The sequence below is a fragment of the Martes martes genome (assembly GCF_963455335.1).
Source record: "Martes martes genome assembly, chromosome: 7".
Lineage (NCBI taxonomy): Eukaryota > Metazoa > Chordata > Mammalia > Carnivora > Mustelidae > Martes > Martes martes.
This window is the reverse complement of record NC_137894.1, coordinates 17,140,802-17,162,006: the sequence shown is the minus strand read 5'-3', so window position 1 is coordinate 17,162,006 and position 21,205 is coordinate 17,140,802. Positions and strand designations below refer to the sequence as shown.

Below are 21,205 nucleotides of genomic sequence, written 5' to 3'. Positions count from 1 at the left end.
AGTAAAGAACAACTGATAATCAATGAATCCTTTCAATTTAGAACTATGACTAAAATACTGGAAATTAAGATCACAGAATAGAATACAACTATTAATTTTAACAAAATTAAAAAAATAGCAAATTGAGATTTCTGACAAGATATTGACACAGGATCTATCTCCCTTAGAATTAAACCAGTGGTGGGGCACCTGGGTGTCTCAGTTGGTTAAGCATTTGCCTTCAGCCCAGGTCAAGATCCTGGGGTCCTGGATAGAGTCTTGCATCTGGCTCCTTGCTCAGTGGAGAGCCTACTTCACTGCTGCTCCCCGCTGCTTGTGTGTGCTCGCTTGCTCTCGCTCTTTCTCTCTGGCAAATAAGATCTTTTACAAAATTAAAAATTTAAAAAAGATAAAAAGCAGTTTCAGGGTACCTGGGTGACTCAGTTGGTTAAGCATCTAACTCTGAATGTCAGGGATGTCTTGAGCTTAGGTCATGAATTCAAGTCCCACATTGAGATCCCTATTGGGATGGAAGCCTACTTAAAAAATAAACAAAACGAAACAAAATAAAATAATATAAAATAAAATAAAAAGAGCAGTTTCAGTTCAGCTTATGCCTCTCATCTTCATTCCCGGGATACCTAATACCTGCCACCTCATAAGAGGGATTAACATCAGAGCATCACAGAAGCTGGTTTGCATAAGAGTCTGAAAAACATGGGCAGGGACTGACAAACCTCTCGCATTGGCTTCCTAACCATTCTTAATCAAAACCTCCAAGGTTGGGGCACCTGGGTGGCCCAGCTGGTTGAGCATCTGACTCATGGTTTTGGCTCAGGTCCTGATCTCAAGGGTTGTGGGATTGAGCCCTGCGTTGGGCTCCTCACTCAGAGAGGAGTCCGCTTGAAAGATTCTCTCCCTCTGCCCCTCCCCCAACTCATGCCTTCTCTCTAAATAAATCTTAAAACAAAAAACAAAACAAAAAAAACCCAAAAACAAAACAAAACAAAATACAAACCAACCCCCCCCAACCCCAGGGTTGGTAGATTTCAATCTAGATAAAGTATCTTCTTCCAGTGCTCTTTTCTGTAGGGGACTCTGTGTAAAGCTGAATCTGAAGAGTTCTTTTTTTTCCCCCATTTTATTTCTTTTCAGTGTTCCAAAATTCATTGTTTATGCACCACACGCAGTGCTCCATGCAATACGCGCCCTCCTTAATACCCACCACCAAGCTCACCCATCCCCCCAAAACCCTCAGTTTGTTTCTCAAAGTTCACAGTCTCTCATGGTTTGTCTCCCCCTCTGATATCCCCTTTAAGGATATAAGGAGTGATATGATTATGACATTTTTTAATGCCTGAGGCCCTCAAACAAATTGAAATCAGTAAGATGGTATAAATAGTGCAAGTGTACAAACAATAACAAAGAATAAAATCCAAGTAAACTGGCAAGTCAAGAGATACTATCAGACTAGATTAAAAAGAAAAATCCAGCCATATACTATTTATAACACATATACTTAAAGCATTAAGGACATAGTAAGGTTGAAAGTAAATGTAGAGAGCTAGACCTACTGAGAAAACACTAGCTGTAAGAAAGGTATAGCTATGTTAAAGTAAGACAAAGTAGACTTAAAATTGGAAGTCTCACTGAGAACAGAGAAGATCAATATATATTGAAAAATTCATCAAGAAGGTAAAATAATTCTATATATGTGTGAGCCTAATGGTATGTAGTCTCAAAATATATAAAATAGCATGTATTAAACTAAAAAAGAGTAGAAAGAAATTGACAAACCTGCTTCTAGGTAAGATGAAGTAACTGATGGAAGACTAAACAACCCACTGACATCAACCAGAAAAACAGGATAAAATACAACAAAAGACACTGGAAAGCTCCTGAAGGAAAAAGGACTTGAGTTGCCAAGACTCTAGAGGGGTGAGAACCTGACAGATGTGAAATGGTCTTCTGCAGCTATTTTATCCCTTGTAGCCCTTTACAGGTTCTGGGTATAGGGAGACTAAGAATCTAGCCTTTGTGTGGACAATGGGTTGCTGCTAATAAAGAGCTCTTGTCCTGGGAGCTGAAAACTGAAAACTCCAGGGGTCAATAAACTAGTGAGAAGGGAGGAGCAGAAACTGAGGTGGTCACTCTGAGGCTGAATGAGGTAGGGTTAAAAAGAAAAGAAAAGCAGAAAGCCTCAAGTAGTGTTTTCTGTATTCTTCCTATGCTAAGAAAACAAGAAATGTGAGAAATGTTCCAAGGACTGGGCCCCAAGAACACAGTGGGATCAGTGTTGAAAGCTTTGAAAGGCTACTCCTGAAAGTAGCCTCCTTCAAGGGCAACCAAAATCTTCACCAAAACTACAACCTAGCCATCCCTTCTCAGGTCAATCCCTAGTTGGCCTAAGCTTTTTTCAGTAGGAATGATAATTTCAATGGTAACAGGAAAGAGTAAACCATTTCTTCAGGAAAGTACCGTAACATGGAATATGTATAGTATCTTTCATATACAATGTCTGGTAAAAACCATGAGACATGTCAAAAGAATGACCATATAATCAAAAACAAAGAGAAAAAAGGGATCAGATATGAACCTACAGGTAATCCAATATAGCAGTTAGCAGACAAAAACTTTATGATTAGTATTTTCCAAAAAATAGTGGAAAGAATATGTGAAAAGATGGACAATTTCACCAGAGAACTGAAATCTAAAAAATAAAAATTAAAAAGAAATTTCATATTTGAAAATATACTACCAGAAATTAGTAAGTTACAAGATGTTTTATCTGCTAATTTATAAAAACCAAGAAAAGCATTACTAGAACACAGAAAACATTACTAGAAAACAGGTCACTCACTACAAAACATTCAAATGGAAGGACAGACAGAAAAGAATAAAATTACAGAAAAAAAAAGCATAAGAAATATATGAGACATACTCAAAAGCACTAAGTCACATGTAATTGGAATCCCAGAGAAGAATAGCATGAACATAAGCAATATTTGAAAACATTATAATCAAAAAATTTACTAGGAATGAAAATGTAAAAATCTTACAAGTAATGGGGGGGTGGCACACACACATATACACACACACATTATCTTCAAAAACAGGAAAAGAAATATTGAAAGCTGACTCCTCCAAAGAAATGATTAAAGTGATGAAAATCAAAAAGGCAAACAAGTGTTGGCAAAGGAACCTTCATATAATGCTGATGGAAACCAAAATGATACAGATAACTTTGACAGTCTGGCAGTTCCTCAAAATGTTAAACTTTAGAGTTACCACATGACCCAGCAATTCCACACCTAGGTATATCCAAGAAAAATGAAAATACATGTTTACACAAAAGTGTACACATGAAGGCACATAGCCAGCAAATGGAAACAACCAAATGTTCATCCACTGATAAACAAAATGTAGTATATTCATACAATGAAATATTATTCAGTCACAATAAAGAATGAAGTACTAGCACATCCTACAAAATCAATGAACCAAAAAAATTACTATGTTAAGCAAAAAAAAAAACCAGTCACAGAAGATCACACAGTATATGATTTGACTTTAATGAAATATCCAGAATAAGCAAATTTATAGAAACAGAGAACAGGCTAGTGGTTTCCTATGGCTAGATGTATATGGGGGGAGGGAAATGGAGAGTGACTACTAACAAGTATGGGGTTTCTTTTAGGGGTAATAAAAATGTTCTGGAAGGGGGCACCTGGGTGACTCAGTTGGTTAAGTATCTCACTCTTGTTTTCAGCTCAGGTCATGATCTCACAGGGTGTGGGACTGAGACTTATACTCCAGGTGGAGTCTGCTTCAGATTCTTTCTTCCTCCCCACCTCCCTCCCCTCCCCACCCCACTCCTCCCTTCTCTTTCTCTCTCTCAAATAAATAAATAAATTCCTTAAAAAAATGTTCTAGAAGAAAATCGTGGTGATGGCTGCACAACTCTGAATATACCAAAAAAAAAAAACAAAAACAAAAACAACCCCACTAAACAGTACGTTTTCATTTCAAATGGGTAAATTGTAGGACATGTGAATTTTAATCTCAGTAAAGCAGTTTTTAAAACTCGGATGAAAACATTCATATAAAAATAATAGAAGACTTACACTGAAGGAAATAACAAAGGAAGTTCTTTAGGAAGAAACTAATCCCATATAGAAACATAAAGGAAGAACAAGCAGTGAAAAGTATCAGTGTGTATTTATGGGTGTATGTGTGTATACATGAATACTGACTGCATAAAACTTTGAGTTTTAATTAATTTATCACATTAAAATGAATAGTAACAAAAATCCAATAAGCAGGAAGCATAATAGAGCCAAGTGTGCTGTACGGTTCTAAAATCAGGGAAGAGGTAAAAGAAATAATATGTCTTATACCAGTTATTTTGTAATAGGTCAAGAATATATGCTATAATTTCCAGGGCAAGCCACTAAAAGGAAGGCAAAACAATATGCAATGAAGAAATTACTAGAAGAGAAAAAAATAATTTTAAAAATGTAAATCAAAAAGATAGCCAATGAGGAAAAAAAAAGGGTTCCTTTTTTTCTCATATAAAACATATATATGTTATATATATACACAAAAATATATGTTTTATATGTATAAAACATATGCAGATATATATGTTTTATATGTATCTGCAATTAAATTTAAGATATTTTCTTTAAGATACACTTTTTTTTTAAGATTTATTTATTTGTGAGAGAGAAAGAGCAGGAGTGGGGAGTGAGAGGCACGCAAGGACAGCAGAGGGAGAGAATCATCCTTTAGCAGACTCCCTGCTAAGCAGGAAGCCCCATGGATATGGAACTCAAATCCAGGACCCTGTGATCATGACCTGAGCCAAAAGTGAGAGTCAGCCGCTTAACTGACTGAGCCACCCACCCCAGCTGCCCCAAGAAAAGAAGACCATGATTATCTGATGGGATAAAAAGTTAAAGTCTTAGAAGAGATCCGCCCTAAATATAAGAATAATGAAAGGCTGAAGAGCATACAAGAAGATATAACAAGAAAACACTAAGCAAAAGAAAGCTAATGTAAAGTATACTAAAAACAAACAGCTTGAAGGCAAATAGTAGCAGTTATAACAAAAAAGGACATTTCCAGAGGGTTGCTGGGGGATCAGGGAGTAGGGATAGGGTGACTAGGTTATGGACAGTGGGGAGGATATGCGCTATGGTGAGTGCTGTGAAATGTGTAAGCCTGATGATTCACAGACCTGTACCCCTGGGGCAAATAATATATTGTATGTTAATAAAAAAATAAAAGGACATTTCTTAATGCTTAAGGTGTCAATCCATCAAGAAGATAACAGGAGCTTAAATCGATATTCAACTCATAACCTAACTCCAAAATGAATACGTAAAACCTGAAACTAAAAGAGAAATACACATGTCCACAATCCTGGGCAAAAACTGTAACACAGCCAAAGATTATCTATCAGTAGTTGACAGAATAAGCAGCCAAATAATCAGAAAGGTACAGTCCTTCTGTAAGCCTGAAAAACACAATTAAGATATCTAATTTTCTCTTCCCTGCCCCTGCTCCTCACATATGCATACCACAGTAACCAAAAGTAACAATATGGTCTTTCAAGTGCAAATAAAACACTTAATCAAAACTGACCAAAAGCCTGGGTCTTAAAGCAAACCTTAACACATTTAGAACAACCTCAAACATTTGGAGCACATTCTCTGAATATACTGAAATCAAGCTAAAAATTATTTTAAAAAGATAGCTTAAAAAGAGATTCTGCAATACATTTCCAAATAATTCATGTATTAAAAAAGAAACTCCAGTATAAATTTGAAAATATTTTCGCCAGAATAATAATGAAGGTAAGAAATCATTAATATAATTTGTAAGACACATACAGTTCAATCAGTACTTACATAGGAAAACATAATTTTATAAAATTTGTTAGGAAAAAGAGGAAGGCTGAAAAGTCAATGACTAATGTAAAAAAAAAAAACACTGTCCAAGAGGAGAAGAAAAGACCTAAATAAATGACATTTAAAATAACTGTATGATAAAAGTACTTTAGTGAGCTAAAATGTTCATTCTTAGAAAAGGTTAATAATTTTGGTGACTAACATAACACAATAAAAAAAAAGAAGAAAAGAAAGGGTTAATAAAACTGACATAATCTCAGTGATCAAGGAAAAAAAAGACACGAAGTAACAATATAAGGAATGGAAGACAAAATATAAAAGAGAATATGAGCAATATGAAGAAAATAAGAGCATATGAACATTGAACTTCAATAATATTAACAATTTAAATAAAATAAACAATTTCTTGAAAAACCCAATTTACCCAATTGACAGAAAAAATAGAAAACTGAATCATTCTATCTCTATTACAGAAATTAAATATTTACTTTAAAAAACTCTCACACAGTAAACTCCAAGCACAAAGAGATTTACTGGTAAACTTTTCCAAGTATTCAAAGAAGAAATATACTACTACTACACAAACTTCTCCAGAGAACAAGAAACAACACTTCCCAACTCGTTTTATAAGGCCAGCATAACTTGTCATAACCTAAGAATGACATTACAAGAAAAAAAAATTACAGATTAATCACACACACACACTTGCAAAAATAAAAAATGGAGTAAGAACAAATCAAATCAAGTGATATACATAAAGGTAGATTTCAAGAAATACATTTTTAAAGCATTCAAATGCTTTAACATTTGAAAATCAACCAACATAGGATACTACATTAAAGAAAAAAGGGGAGAAAAATACCATAGAATCATCTACATAAACTCAGAAAAAGATTTTGATAAAATTCAATACTTATTCAGGATAAGAAACAGTGGCATTAGAAATAGCAAAAAACTTTTCTATTCTGATAAAAAGGATCTTTTTGAAAAACTCTCAGTAAATACCATAATTAAGATCAAATACTGAATGTTTTTTCCTAAAGTTGAGAATGAGACAAAGGATGCCCACAGCCTTCACTTTTATTCATTATTCTGGAGGTCCTAGCTAGTGCAATGAAACAAGATAATGCAATAAAGGATTTCAAAAAGAGTAAATCACTGTTCACAGACAACACAACTGTTTACATAGGAAATCCAAAATAATGTACATTTAAACTATTAGAAATAAGTAAATTTTGAAAGTGAATTTTGCAAGATTGCTAGACAAAAAGTCAACATTAAAAAAATAAACTATGCTTTTATATACTTAGCAACAAGCCTATAGAAAAATGAAATCTGGGCAAAAACATAATGACACTAAAAAAAATCCAATACCTAAAAATAAACAAAATAAGAAATGTTAAGATCTGTACATTGAAAACCATCAAACATTATGGAAAGAATTAACGAAAACCAAATGTAAGGTAACCATATCTATTTATGGATTACAAGACCTAATACTGTAAAGATTTCAGTTCTCCCTAAATCAATCCATACATCTGAATTCCAGTAAGTTCATTTTGTTTGTTTTCTTAGTGAATATTGACACTTGGTTTCATTTGTAAAGAAAAATGACAAGAACAACCACTCAGTCAAGCAGAATATCATGGTAGAGAATTTCTACTACCAAATATTAAACTACAGTAATTAAAATAGAACAGAACTGAGCAAGGATATAAAATACGCAAATGGAACAAAACAGAGTTCAGAAACAGTCCCACATGTGTATGATTCCTTGATTCACAGCAAAGGCAACACATGTCATGCAATGGAGGAAAGATGGTTCTTAAATTATACTGGGTGAACTGAGTATTTATCAGGAAAACAAATCTTAACCCCAACACCTCAAACCATACACAAAACTCAATTCTAAATGGATAACAGATCTAAAACATGAAAGGTAAAAAACAGAAGAAAGCATAAAAACAATCTTTACGGACTTATTATGATAGGTAAATATTTCTTCAACACAACACAAAGAGCATTAGTCATAAAGGAAAAAAAAGAAGGGAAACTGGACAACATTTAAAAAAAAAAAAGGATTGAAAAAGTGAAAAGGCAAGCCATGATATGAGGGAAGTTATTTGAAATGCACATAATGAACAAAACACTCAGAATATATTATATACAGAATGTATACTAACAATTAGTAAGAAAAAAGCAGTCAGGGAGACTACCCACGAAAAGGTAGTCAGGTACGACTTAACAGGTAACTCATAAAAGAAGGTATCTAAAGGGCCAAGAAAAATATGAAAAGGTGATCAACTTCATCAAACATGACAGAAACAAAATTAAAATGTTACTTTTGCTCATCCACCAGAACAGCTAAAATGAAAGGGATATAAACTAGTAATGGTGAATATTTTGAGCAGCTGAGCAGCTGGAACTTTCACAACACTGTTAGCAGAGCATAAATTATAAATCAGTACAACCACTTTAGAAAACTATTGCTATTAAAGCTATCACAGGTATACTCTCTGACTTAGCAACTGTACCCCTCAGTATATACCCAAGCATTCATATGTACCAAAGACACACACGGGAGTATTCAAAACAGCACTCTTTATAATAGTCTCAAAGTAGAAAACAACCCAAAATTCTATTTACAGTAGAAAAAATAAGTATACGCATTGTGTTCTATCCACCCAATGGAATATCATACATCAATGAAAACGTATATGAATATGTAGATGTATAAGATACATCTACATATATATCCACATGTAACACTAACATTAATTTCACAAACATAATGTTGCCCAAAGGAACACATGCTGTTCACATAAATTCAAAAACAGGGGTAATTAATCTATGTGTTAGAAAGTTCAGTTAATGACTTTCCTTCCCTGGGGCAGGGAGATAATGCCTGGGAGACAAGACAGAGAGTTTCTGGGGTGGTGCACTGGGATATGCTGGTTACGTGGCCATGTACTTTTTGCAATAACTCTCTCAGCCACACTTAGGATTTGTGCGCTTTTCTTTATGTTATACTTTAATACAAAATTTACTTTTTAAATAGAAACACATTATGCCAAGAAGGACCAACACAAGGTTTCACCAGAAGCTCCCAAATGGAAGTCAAGTGAAAGCTTCCAAGTAGAAGTGAAGTGAGGTGAAGCAGCTCTTCAGTGCACGTTAGTGTCAATCCCAAGAGTTTTAACTCACTGTTCTAATGAATTGAAGTGTGATTTTATCTTAGTAGCTCCAAAAATTCAATCATTAAAAACTCTATTCGCTATTACCTCCTTCAGTACTGCTCGCTAAACAACCCCAGAGGTTGGTAGTTCCTTCCATAAACCCTCCCATCACCTAAGCTTAGCCTCTATCTGCCACACAGTTAAATTTCTTCTGTAGGCTATACATTTTTAATGAGTCTCCAGTGCTTAACAGTCTCTCTCTGATATAGTAAATATTTAAATTTGGATGAATAAATGACACATATTCTCTTCAGTACAGAAACCTTTTCCCCCCATTTTAATGAAAGAATAATGAAACTTTTAACTCAAAAATCCACAAATTCAAAATGACAAATTATGTCTGTGCCTAATCAAACCTGAAAACCAAATTGTCCAACTACCTCCGCAGTACGTTTTCTGCATTCTTTGCCAAAATCATCTGAGAAGAAATTCAGACACCCTTACCCTTGCCCCATCTGGCAGCTTGGTAAGAAAATGACTTAGGTAAACTCAACATATTAACAGGCTAATTCTAGTTGCTGAGTACAGTGGCAAGCTCCATCTTTTGATAATATCATTTCCTTAACTTAAAAAGTTCCATTACACAGTCACTTACATATTCCTAGCTCCTTTTTCTCTCTAAACATGGGGGGTCTTTTCCACTGGTAGATCCAGTATATCTATGCTGAATTTAAACATGACTCTCTATGGGATAATGAGAGTTCAGGGAATGTTACGTGCGTTGCCAGTTCTCTTTTATGTTATTCCCTGAATAAACCCTATTTTACATTTATATTGCATGTGTTCATGAATCAGGTCCCCCATGTTCCCGCTATGTGACATAGTCCTCAGATTTATGAAGGGACATTTACTTGCAACCTTGCTTAGAATCATGATGGAATGGTTATTTTATCACTCTCCCCTGTTTTATCAACCTTCATGAAGAATCATACTGTGTGAGCCTTACATTTTAGCTGAAGAATTTTCACAAGATGAAACAGGAGTTCTCTTCATTTAGGTCCAGTGACAACTCTAATCACTTCCACTAACTTCTCTATCAGCTATTCAGCTGAGTTTTGTCTCCAATTATATCCATATTACCAGATGAATTACTACTCAGACTCTGCAGATTTTATCTTTAGTGCTGTTCTGTTCCTGGTAAGCTTCCAGAAGCCAGCTTTTCTGGAAACTTCTCCTGAGAGGCAAACTTTCCAGAGCAGCATCTTCCCCTCCTGCATATGCTGTGACTACTAGATTATTTACAATATTCTATGAAACTATTTTTCCTTCTTTCCTTTAAACCAAGAGCATGGCAAACAACTTCTTCAAAGGCCAGGGAGTAAAGATTTTAGGCCTATGGGCAACTACTCAATTATGCTGTTACAATGTGAAATCAGGCACAGACAATATGTAAACAAATGCACATGGCAGTGTTCTAACAATGATTTGTTTGTAAAAACAGCCAGCCTGCCCATGAACCACAGTTTGCCAATCCCTGCTCTAAACTCTTACAACTTCTGGTCTTCATATATCAGTATTATAATTATCTTGAATTTGTAAGGGTTTATTGACATTGGTGCTGAAAATTAAGTTCAATATATTTTATCAATTAAAACTGAGATCAATATAATAACTGTTCTGGGATATTTGTGATAATATGAGTTATAAAAAAATTCTCATTATTTGTTGGTTAACCAGAAAATTTAAGCAACTAAAGCACATTCACTGATAACCATAGTTAACTTCAGTATTCCCTAATTATGAAAATAGAGGTGATAATTTACAATAATAATTAACATATTAAAAACTAACAAACATAATCAAATGAACAAAAGACTAAGTATATTACAATAAATCTACACAATGGACAGTAATGGTGGGACTACAGTGATCTCTTCTTTTCCCCTATGTTTTCTATAATCAACATCTATGATTTCTATAATAATAAAAAAAAGTTTCTTTAAAGCACATGATGACAAGCTAAAAGTGTTTAAATTTTTTATTTAGTCTGAAAACAAAAATAGACTTGGAATTAAATTTAAGAAAAATTCAACCATTCTATCCTAATGCTCCTCTTTTAAAAAAAATATTTACATTAAAAATAAGTAAGTTAAAATCTTCATTTACCTGTCGGTTCCTTTCATCCATTATGCGTGTGATTTGAATTTTCTTCCGCCCCATTTTCAGTCACCTTTCCTTCCTTATATTCCAAATATTTAATTCAAAATGTATTTTCTTCAATACCCTAATGCATCATATACAGCTTCTATTATTTCAGCTTCTAGTCCAAGGGCTACAGCTGAAATTTTCTATAAGATCTAAAAGAAAACACAAATTAGAAAATTTAAGTTCTATAAGTTTGTAAATCATGAAAATGTTATACAAATTTCAAACTTACCTCTATGCTGCACATAGGCACATATCAGTTGAAATTCCTCATTACATAAAATTGGTAGTTAAGTTGAAGCTTTGTTAACTTTACCCCTAAAATATCTCTTGAATCTTTTTGTGCCTCTAGTTCTGGCTGAAAGAGTACAATTATAAGCTTTTGAGTTTTTCTCAATGCATATAGTAAAAGCAACAAAAGCCAATACTTACTGGGAATTTTCTATGTGCCAAGAATTTTTCCATGTACCTGATATATCTTAACTCATTCAATCCAAACTGCAATCTTTTTGGTTATAATTATCATCACCATTTTATAAATAAGGATACTGAGGCAGAGAGATCCTAAATAATATGTCCAAGGTAACACACACAGTAAAGCGCAGAGCTTGCAATATGAACTCAGGGACTCTGGCTCCACAATTTCTCTGCTTTGATATTACAGAATATCCTTGGAAAGTTTCTGATGTCCTCCATGTCAAAGGATGAACTAATAATCTGGGTAGCCCCAATCTGCCCTTACAAACTATTCTTGCAAACTGCCCTAGCTACCACCAAAATTACTGTCAATACATAAAGGTACCATATGATTTCATAATAATGTCCACTTATTAAATGAAATACTGTTCCTTTTAGCCATTTAATAAAATCCTCCTAATTAATCAAGATTCAGTTCCCCCTGATAGAGTAAACCATAGCACCTTATACTCTGTGGCTATTTGTATAATAAATTTTAAGTCCGTATTCCTGAGACCGTGAATCCTTCAAGAACAGGATTTTTTTTTATTCCATTTATCTCTGTAATTCAATGACTGGCAATGATATAATTTATCATGTTCCAAATGACAGTTATGTCAAAGACCTAGTGTTTTCAAAACTTACATTATAAAATATTTACAAGGGAATAAAAGACAAATACTAAAATACAATAATAAATTCTCAGGGGAATTTTATTCAAGTATTTTTAATATTGTGCATATACAGCCATAAAACTTTAAAAGTACTGTGAAAATCCATGTTTGATTAAATCTGGTTTTTGCTCAAAAGCAGTGAATTTTTCAATTCTTAACACTACCATCATTACTATAAGCATGGCATGTCTTACATATCTTCCCTTGTATTCTTTCATTTCTTCATTCATACAAACATTAACTGAACATCTATTAACAACTGATAACCTATGAACTGATCACCTACTTGCAAAAAAACTGTACTTCCAAACAGTGAAGTAGGCACATAGGGTAAAATATTAAAAAAAAAAAAAAAAAAAAAAAGGCATGATTTCTGATCTCACTGAATTCATAGTTTAGAGGGGAAAAAAGACATTAATCAAACTGCCATCTAAATGAGTCTGTAGAAATTAAAATTAGGATGTTAGTTTATCTGACTTAAATTAATAAGTTAGATAAGACTTCCTTTGGAATATGCCTCAAACCTGAGTATGAAGGTGTACGTTCTAAGCAGAGAGAATACTATGTGCACGGAAGCAGGAAACATTAGAAAAACTGAAGGATGGCTAGTCAACTGGTGGTAACCAAACAAACAACTGTGCTGTAGAATGTTTTTGTTTTCTCATGAGACTGCAATATAAACCAGTAAAAGTCAGTTTATTCAAATCATGTTTCCTAACAGATCACACTGCATTCAATTCCCATTATAAAAATTTGAACTGTAGTAGACAAGATAAATATTCATGCATTTCAATTCTAATGCCTCTAATGTCTATAAGGTGTATGTACTGTATTCTCTTTTAGAATCTGAAAAATTCTGAATTCTGTTAGACCATATCTAAGCATTTTGATTTTGACAATAGTTGAATAGGTTACTTCAATCTTCTCTCTTAAGATTTATTTATTTCAGAGGGAGGGTGAGAGAACAAGTAAGCACAAGTGGTGGGGAGTGAGGGGACAGAGGTAGAAAATCTTCAAGCAGACTCCGAATTGAGCACGAAGCCTGACAGAGTGCTCAATCCCACAACCAATGAGATCACAACCTGAGCCAAAAATAAGTCAGATGCTTAACTGACTGTGTCACCCAGGAGCCCCAAACCAACCTTCTTCTAATAATGAGAGAACAACAAGAAAAGTAATCTGTTCAAAACCACTGGAGAACTTTCAAGACAGAATTGAAGGGCTGAGATCTGGAAGAAACAGGTGAGATCACACTTCAGATTAATTCTCCCCCTAGTCATTAGTAGATTCTTAAAATATTGCCTGAGCCCCATGTCAGGTTCCCTGCTCAGCAAGGAGTCTGCTTCTCCCTCTTCCTCTCCATGTACCCCTCCACCCACTCGTGCTCTCTCTCCCTCTCTCTGTTTCTCAAATAAATAAGATTGTGTGTGTGTGTGTTTATTTATTTATTTTTAGACCCAAAAAACATTGGCTGAGAGGCTGAGAAGCTAAACAGAGCTTTCAACAGATCTATGGGTAGGACACAAAAATAGATGCAGGGTCTGCCAAGGAATAGCTCAGCCCCAGTAAACACACCAGGAATAGGGAGGGAATCCAAAAGACTATACCCTAAGTATAAAGGTAAACTAGAAATAGACCAGGCCAACAAGGAGGAAAGTATAGCTTCATATCATCTCAATCCCTGATTAGGTTAAGGAACCTGTGCTACCTAGTGTCATTAGCCTAGCTGCAGGCCAATAAAAACTTCTATAAAGACTTTAGCAAAATTAAATCTTACCAGAAAAAGTTAACATCATCTAGAAATTTAAATGATCTTATCATTATTATACAAAATGCCTAAAAATAAAAAATAACCAGTCAAGACCTGACTGAAAACTAAGATTTTAAAATGGCAAGAAAATCAGACCTATAGTAGATCCAAGTAATGGTGTTATCAGAAAAGAACTTTAAAATAAGTTAATGTGTTCAAAGAATTAATAAACAAAGACTACTAGCAGACAATGCTAAAAGTATGGAAAACTAATAACTGAAAAATACAATTCTGAAAACAGAAAATTTAAAAAAAAAATCAATGATGAGTTTCATAATAGGTTAGAATACAGCTGAAGAATCAATGATCCAGAAGCTAAGAAAGAGGAAAATACTCATACTGATGCCCAAGAAGACACAAATTGGGAAATACAGAAAAGAGTGTGAAAAAATTATGACACATGGATCCAAAATACATGTAACTGCAGTCCTTGAAAGGAAAGAGAGAAATGTTTAAAGACATATAGTTGAAAACTTTTTAAAAACTTACAAGCAACATCATGCCACAGAACCAAGATCTACAAACTCCCAAGCAAAACAAATACAAAGAAAACCACAACCTAAAGCATATCAAAGTAAAAAGGGTAGATGGAGGGAAAGAGAGAGAGACACACAAAGAGACACAGCCACAGACAGAGAGATCTTAAAAGTAGTCAAAAAAGGAAAGATTTACAGATGACTTTTTCACAGAAGTAATGGAAGTCAGAAGACAATGAAATGATATCCTCAGAGTGCCAAGAGTGGGAGAAATGCCAAACTAGAATAGTATATCTGACAAATAATACTCTTGAAGTGGGGGGAGGCAAAACACAGATATCTGTAGTCAAATAGAAACAAAGAATTTAACACCAAAAACACTGAAGGGACTTCTTCAAGTAGAAAGAAAAAAGGATACCATCACAGCTTGGATATTGCACCAAAAAGTACGTATATAAACAAACAAATAAGAATTCTCCCCCAAATTAATCTAGAGATTCAATGCAATCCTAATCAAAATACCAGCAGGTTTCCTTTTATTACATGTAGAAACTAACAAGATTATTTTAAAATCCATTTGCAAATATAAAGAACAGTCAAAACTACCTTGAAGAAAAGACTCATACAGTCATTTAATAGACTTATTATAAAACGAATAGTAATTGAGATGGTATGATTTTGCCTGTTGTGTGTTTTGCATGTTGAAAGGATTGTAGACCATGACAAAGTGGGACTTATTCCTAGAATGTAAGGATGATTCAACACACTAATAAAATTAATCAATGTGATAAACCACATTAAGAGAATGAAGGGAAAAACCACAGGACCCTCTAAATTGATGCAAAAGCAGCATGTGACAAAATACAATACTCTTTTATGATAAAAAACAATCAACCAGAAATAGAAGGAATTACCTCAACAAAATAAAAATCATATAGGAAACCCCACAGCTTACAGCATGTTCAAGTGGTAAAAGACTAAAAGCTTTTCCTCTAAGATCAGGAATAAGACAAGAATGATGGATTTCATCCCATAAATTCAACAGTGGAAGTTCTAGTCAAAGCAATTAAGCAAGAAAAATGAATAAAAGTTATCCAAACTGGAAAGGAAAAAGTGTAAGTATCTCTGTTTGCAGATGATGTGATCTTATATGTGGAATCCACTAAAGATTCCACAAAAACCTGTTGAACTAATAAACAAATTCATCAAAGTAGTAGGATACAAATGAACACAATAAAATCAGTTGCATTTCAACACTAACAATAAACAGTTTGAAAGAAGAAAATAATTCCATTTACCGTAGCATCAAAAAAATTTTTTTAAATATTTTAGAGAGCATGTGTGCATGCAAGAGTGGGGAGGAGCAGAGGGAGAGGAAGAGAATTCTCAAGCATGCTCCCCGCAGAGCACAGAGCCCAATGTGGGGCTCAATCTCAGGACCCCAAGATCATAATCTGAACCAAAATCAAGATGCAAGAGCCAAAGCCAAAATGCTTAACTGACTTGAGCCACCTTAGGCACCTCTACAATAGCATCAAATTTTTTTAAATACTCAGGAATTAACTTAGTCAATGTGAAAAACTTCCACACTGAAAACTTAACAACACTGATAAAAGAAATTAAGGAAAACAGAATAAATAAAAAGATACCCTATGTTCACAGACTGTAAGACTTATTGTTGTTAACATACCAATATTACCCAAAGTGAACCACAAATTCAATGCAATCAATCCTTATCAAGATCCCAAAATATGAAAAGCCACCCTAAATTAATATGGAATCTCAAAGGTCTCCAAATAGCCAAAACAATCTTGAAAAAGAACAAATTCGGAGGACACACACTCCCTAATGTTGAAATTTTCTATAAAACTATAGTAATCAATACAATATGGCATTGGCATAAAGACAGACACATAGATCAATGGAACAGAATAAAAAGCACAGACAAATCCATGAATACATGGCCAAATGTCAAAAAGTGTCCATGGACACTATCAACAGAGTAAAAGAGCAACCCACCAAATAGAAGAAAATAATTCTGTATCATATTATCTGAGATTAATATCCACGATATATAAAGAACCCCTAAAACTCAAAACCAAAAATAGGCAAAGGACTTGAATAGACATTTCTCCAAAGATGATATACAAATGGCCAATAAGCACGTGAAATGATACTCAACATCACTAATCATTAGGCAAATGCAAATCAAAACCACAATGACATACCACTTCACACCATTTGGACAACTATCATTAAAACAAACGAAAACCAAAAAACAAGTCATAATGTGAGTGGAGGTAAATATGAAACCTTGTGTGTTGCTTGGGGGAATGTAAAATGGCACTGTTGCTGTGAAAAACAGTATGCTGGTTACTCAAAAGATTAAACAGCAAATAATCATTTGATCCAAAAATTCCACTTCTGGGTCTATACATAAGAGAACCGCAAGCAGGGACTTGAATAATATATTTGTACATCTATGTTCATGGGAGTGTTATCCACACTTAAAAGGTAGAAACAATCCCAATGTCATTGGCAGATGAACAGAAAAACAAAACGTGGTATCTACGTACAATGGAGTATTTTTCAGCTTTACAGAAAATCCTATCACTTGGGGCACCTGAGTAACTCTGCCAATTAAGCATCTGCCTTCAGCTCAGGGTGTGATCTCCGTGTCCTGGGATCAAGCCCCACGTCAGGCTTCCTGCTCAGTGGAGAGCCTGCTTCCCCCTCCCTTTGCCCCCTGCCCCACTCATGAGCGCAGGCACACATGTGCTCTCTCAATAAGCAAATAAAATCTTAAAAAAAAAAAAAAAAGGATACCTTCACTGGTGAAACTGTTATAAAAAAGAAATCCTATCACTTGTTATAACATGAATAAACCTTAAAAATATATGGTAAGAGAAAGAGGTCAAAAAAGACACATATTAGATAATTCCATTTATACAAGGTACAAAGAGTAGTCAAAATTCACAGAGAAAGTAAAATAGTTCCTAGGGATGACAGAGAGGGACAAATGGAAAATTACTGCTTAATGGGTGCAGAGTTTTAATATGGAATGATGAAAAAGTTCTGGAGATGGTGGTTGATTATTGCACAGCGATATAAGTTTGCTTAACACCACCATACTATACATTTAAAAATGATTAAAATGATAAATATTGTGTTATATACATTTTACCACACTTTCAAAAAATATAAATACTAAAAAAAAGTATGTACATACCTTTAAAACAATTGCAGGATTATGATTTTATTAAATTAAGCTAACTACTAACACATTAGTTCAACTGAGTACTAATTCTTCTACATGATAAAACTAAAGGAATTGTAAGAAATGGAAACATTTAAAACCAACCTTTGAGACTAATAGTTATCTTTAGCAAACGCAAATGGGCATTTTCCCCACAAAGTAATATATCTTATCCTTGGGGGAGAGGGGAAGGAATCTCACTAAACTCCAAGGCCTATATCTGTGTTCAGGCAACATTAAAGTAAAAAATGAGTTTAAACTGAACTCTCAGTTAACTGAAATTCTTTTTAGTGGGTCATTTTCATAAAATCAGAAACTACATTTTAAAAAAGACTTCCAATATGGGTTCTGCTGTCTTAATTTAAGAAATACCAGGGCACCTGTGGTTCAGTCAGTAGAGCTTGTGACTCTCAATCTCAGGTTATGAGTTCAACCCCCACGATGGGGGGTATAGTTTACTTAATTTAAAAAAAAAGGAAAGAAAGAAATAACATAGTCTAACACTCAAATTCATACTAATACTGATCACAGATGTTCAGTCTTTTCAAATCAATTTTGTTTACTGTTTTAAAGAACTCCGTTGCTTAAGTAACTAAATATTTTAAGAGCATGAACTTTAAACACAAGGTGAACTTTACTTTCTAAGGTTTGCTCTTATTAAATAAACACCAATCCCTAAGTTCATCAGAACATCTCATTCTGATGATTCTGGTAAATCAATTATTAATTTTTTTCAAAAACTACTAAAAAATACCTTTGTAATAGAAGTAACTGTGTACAATCAATAACTGAGCTTTTTAAACAAATAAACAAGTACTTAACAAGAGAAAATCTTTAATGATTCATTACTGCTTTAAAAGAAGGGAACTTAGAGGACACCTGGGTGGTTCAGTTAGTTAAAGCACTGCCTCTTGATTTCAGCTCAGGTCAGGATCTCAGGGTCCTAGGATTGAGGCCTCTGTTGAGCTCCGTGCTCAGCAGGGAGTCCACTTGAAGATTCTCTCCCTCTGTCCCTGCCCCAGCTTGTGCTGGCAGGCACGTTCTCTCTCAAATAAATAAATAGTTTAAAAAAAAAAAAGAAGAAGAAGAAGAAGAAGGGGACTTAATTCAGTTTGGGACATATTAAACCTGAGATGGTCACGGATCATACAGTTGAAAATGTCAAACAGGAACCTAGATACAAGACTCAGAGATTAGAGCCAAAAATATGCCTTTGGGAATCTTGGGCATATAGATATTATTAATGTTGTGGGAAACAATGTGCTCACCTAGGGACAAAACATAAAATGAAATCAGCACCAAAGTCCCAAGGAACAAAACATTTATTACTGTTGCAAATGAATACCCCAGAACTATCATCTAGACATAAGGTTTTTAAACAATGTGGTCAACAGTAAAGAATAAAAAAAAATTTTAAGATTTTATTTACTTATTTGAGAGAGAGCAAGAGAGTGTGAGCACGAGCAGGGTGAGTCTGAGTCTGGACAGAGGGAGGGAGAGACTCCCCACTGAGCAGGGAGCCCGCTGTGGGGCTTGATCCAGGGACTCTGGGATCAAGATCTGAGTTGAAGGCAGATATTTAACCAACTGAGCCACCCAGACACCTCTAAAGAAAAAGAATTTTTAAAATATTTTCCAAAAAGAAATCTTTCGTTTCCCTTGAAAAAATGCATTCTACTTTGAAGTAGTAGAAAAGGAAGAAAGTTCCTATAAACAACACAATGGCTGCCTTTAAATTAAAGAAGAAAAAAAAATCCTGAATACCAAAAATCATGAACTTTAAACATCGCTGAAATCTTCCTTCTGCTTTAGCATTTTGCGCCATTTCCAATTACTCCTTCTTCACAGCTTGCTTAGAATTTCAAATATCTGACTGAGAAGATCCATTACTATTTGAGCAAGAAACGTGGCTCCTAGCCACAAACATTTCACTAAATGAGCTGCATAACCTTCGGTATCTCACAATCTCTAAAACTAACTTTTTATAAGAGGAAAATTGAAATTGTACATATTATATGTAGCTAGAACAAAATGCTACACAATTGTAAATATTTGCGGGAGAGTGAATCATTATTACTACTAACAAATATATTTCCAAGCATGATGTTAGTATTTATGATCAGAAAAAAATGAGTATTTACTACATTCATGCTATTTCACATATTTACTTTCTTTGAAACATATTAATACCTTTTTTTGTACATACAATAGAAATCAGGAGAAAAAATTAAATGGAAAATATTACCTTATAATTAATTTTCAATAATTAAATGTCAAATTGGTATCTAGGGTTATACCATATAAAAAAGCAAACTAAAACATAAAATAAATAAAAGTATATTATACATATATTACATACGTAGTTTCTATATAGTTTAAATTCTTTTGCTTAAGCTTAGTAGATACTCTGATTTCTTCCTTTTTCTTTAAATATTTATCAACAAAAAGAAGGGGAACTGCTGAGTGAATACTGTTCCAGGACCCATTTTAATCTACACATTTTTCTTTAGCAAACTTCAATCAAGGTGCTTGAAAAACAAAAGAATCCTATAATTTCCAATTTATCTTAGAAATCACCTTGTATTGCACCTTACACACATTTATCTTCTTAAATTCTCACAACTTTTTTTATGAGAAATGATTATTATTCTCTTTTAAATCTGAGAAAATGGAAACCAAGGCCATAAGTATCTTTTCCCCAAGGTCACAGTGGCTAAACAGCAGAGCCAAGACTCAGTGCAGGTCTATGTATCCCCAGAAGAGTGCTCTAATGGTTAGATTCTGCTGCCCAAAGAAGAGGATCAAGAATCTAAAAGCCCTGCATCAGTTTTCCCAGAGCAGCTAGTGTCAGGCGCCAAATACCAGACTTGACCAGTGGACCCTGAGTCCAGGGCTACCGCAGGTCAAAAGTCTGGCCACGAAAACCCTTCGTTTCACTGTTGGCAAAAAGCAGGATGGGGAAGAATGGAGAAGCCAAAGACCACCAATCCTAGGAGGATAAAGAAACTCTGCCACCAATTCCATAGCCTGGTTCCTTCCGTCCGTCCTTCTCCCTCTCATCCTTAATGGGCCATGTCAAGGGCACCATAGCTGCCACCTCCTCCTTCTGCTTTGCTCACAGAGTGGGACAAAGATCTTCCTTAACCGACTATATCATTCTTGCAAAATTTAAAATCTGCATATGCCACAGAAGAAAATATTTTAAAAGTCTTCAGCACATATATTAATGTTTATAACCATTTAGAAAAATGTTTTTTAACT

General features: G+C 34.3%; 1 protein-coding gene across 10 annotated transcripts in view; it reads right to left on the bottom strand.

The window, feature by feature from the left end:
- MEF2A (myocyte enhancer factor 2A) overlaps window positions 1-21,205 on the bottom strand; it is a 155,294-nt gene that overhangs the window by 82,638 nt on the left and 51,451 nt on the right. For all 10 annotated transcript variants that reach the window (XM_080809524.1, XM_080809528.1, XM_080809530.1 and 7 more), the window contains exon 3: window positions 11,234-11,424. In XM_080809524.1, the coding sequence (XP_080665650.1) occupies window positions 11,234-11,287 (54 nt within the window). In that variant the 5' untranslated portion in view covers window positions 11,288-11,424. The remainder of the gene's footprint in view (window positions 1-11,233; window positions 11,425-21,205) is intronic.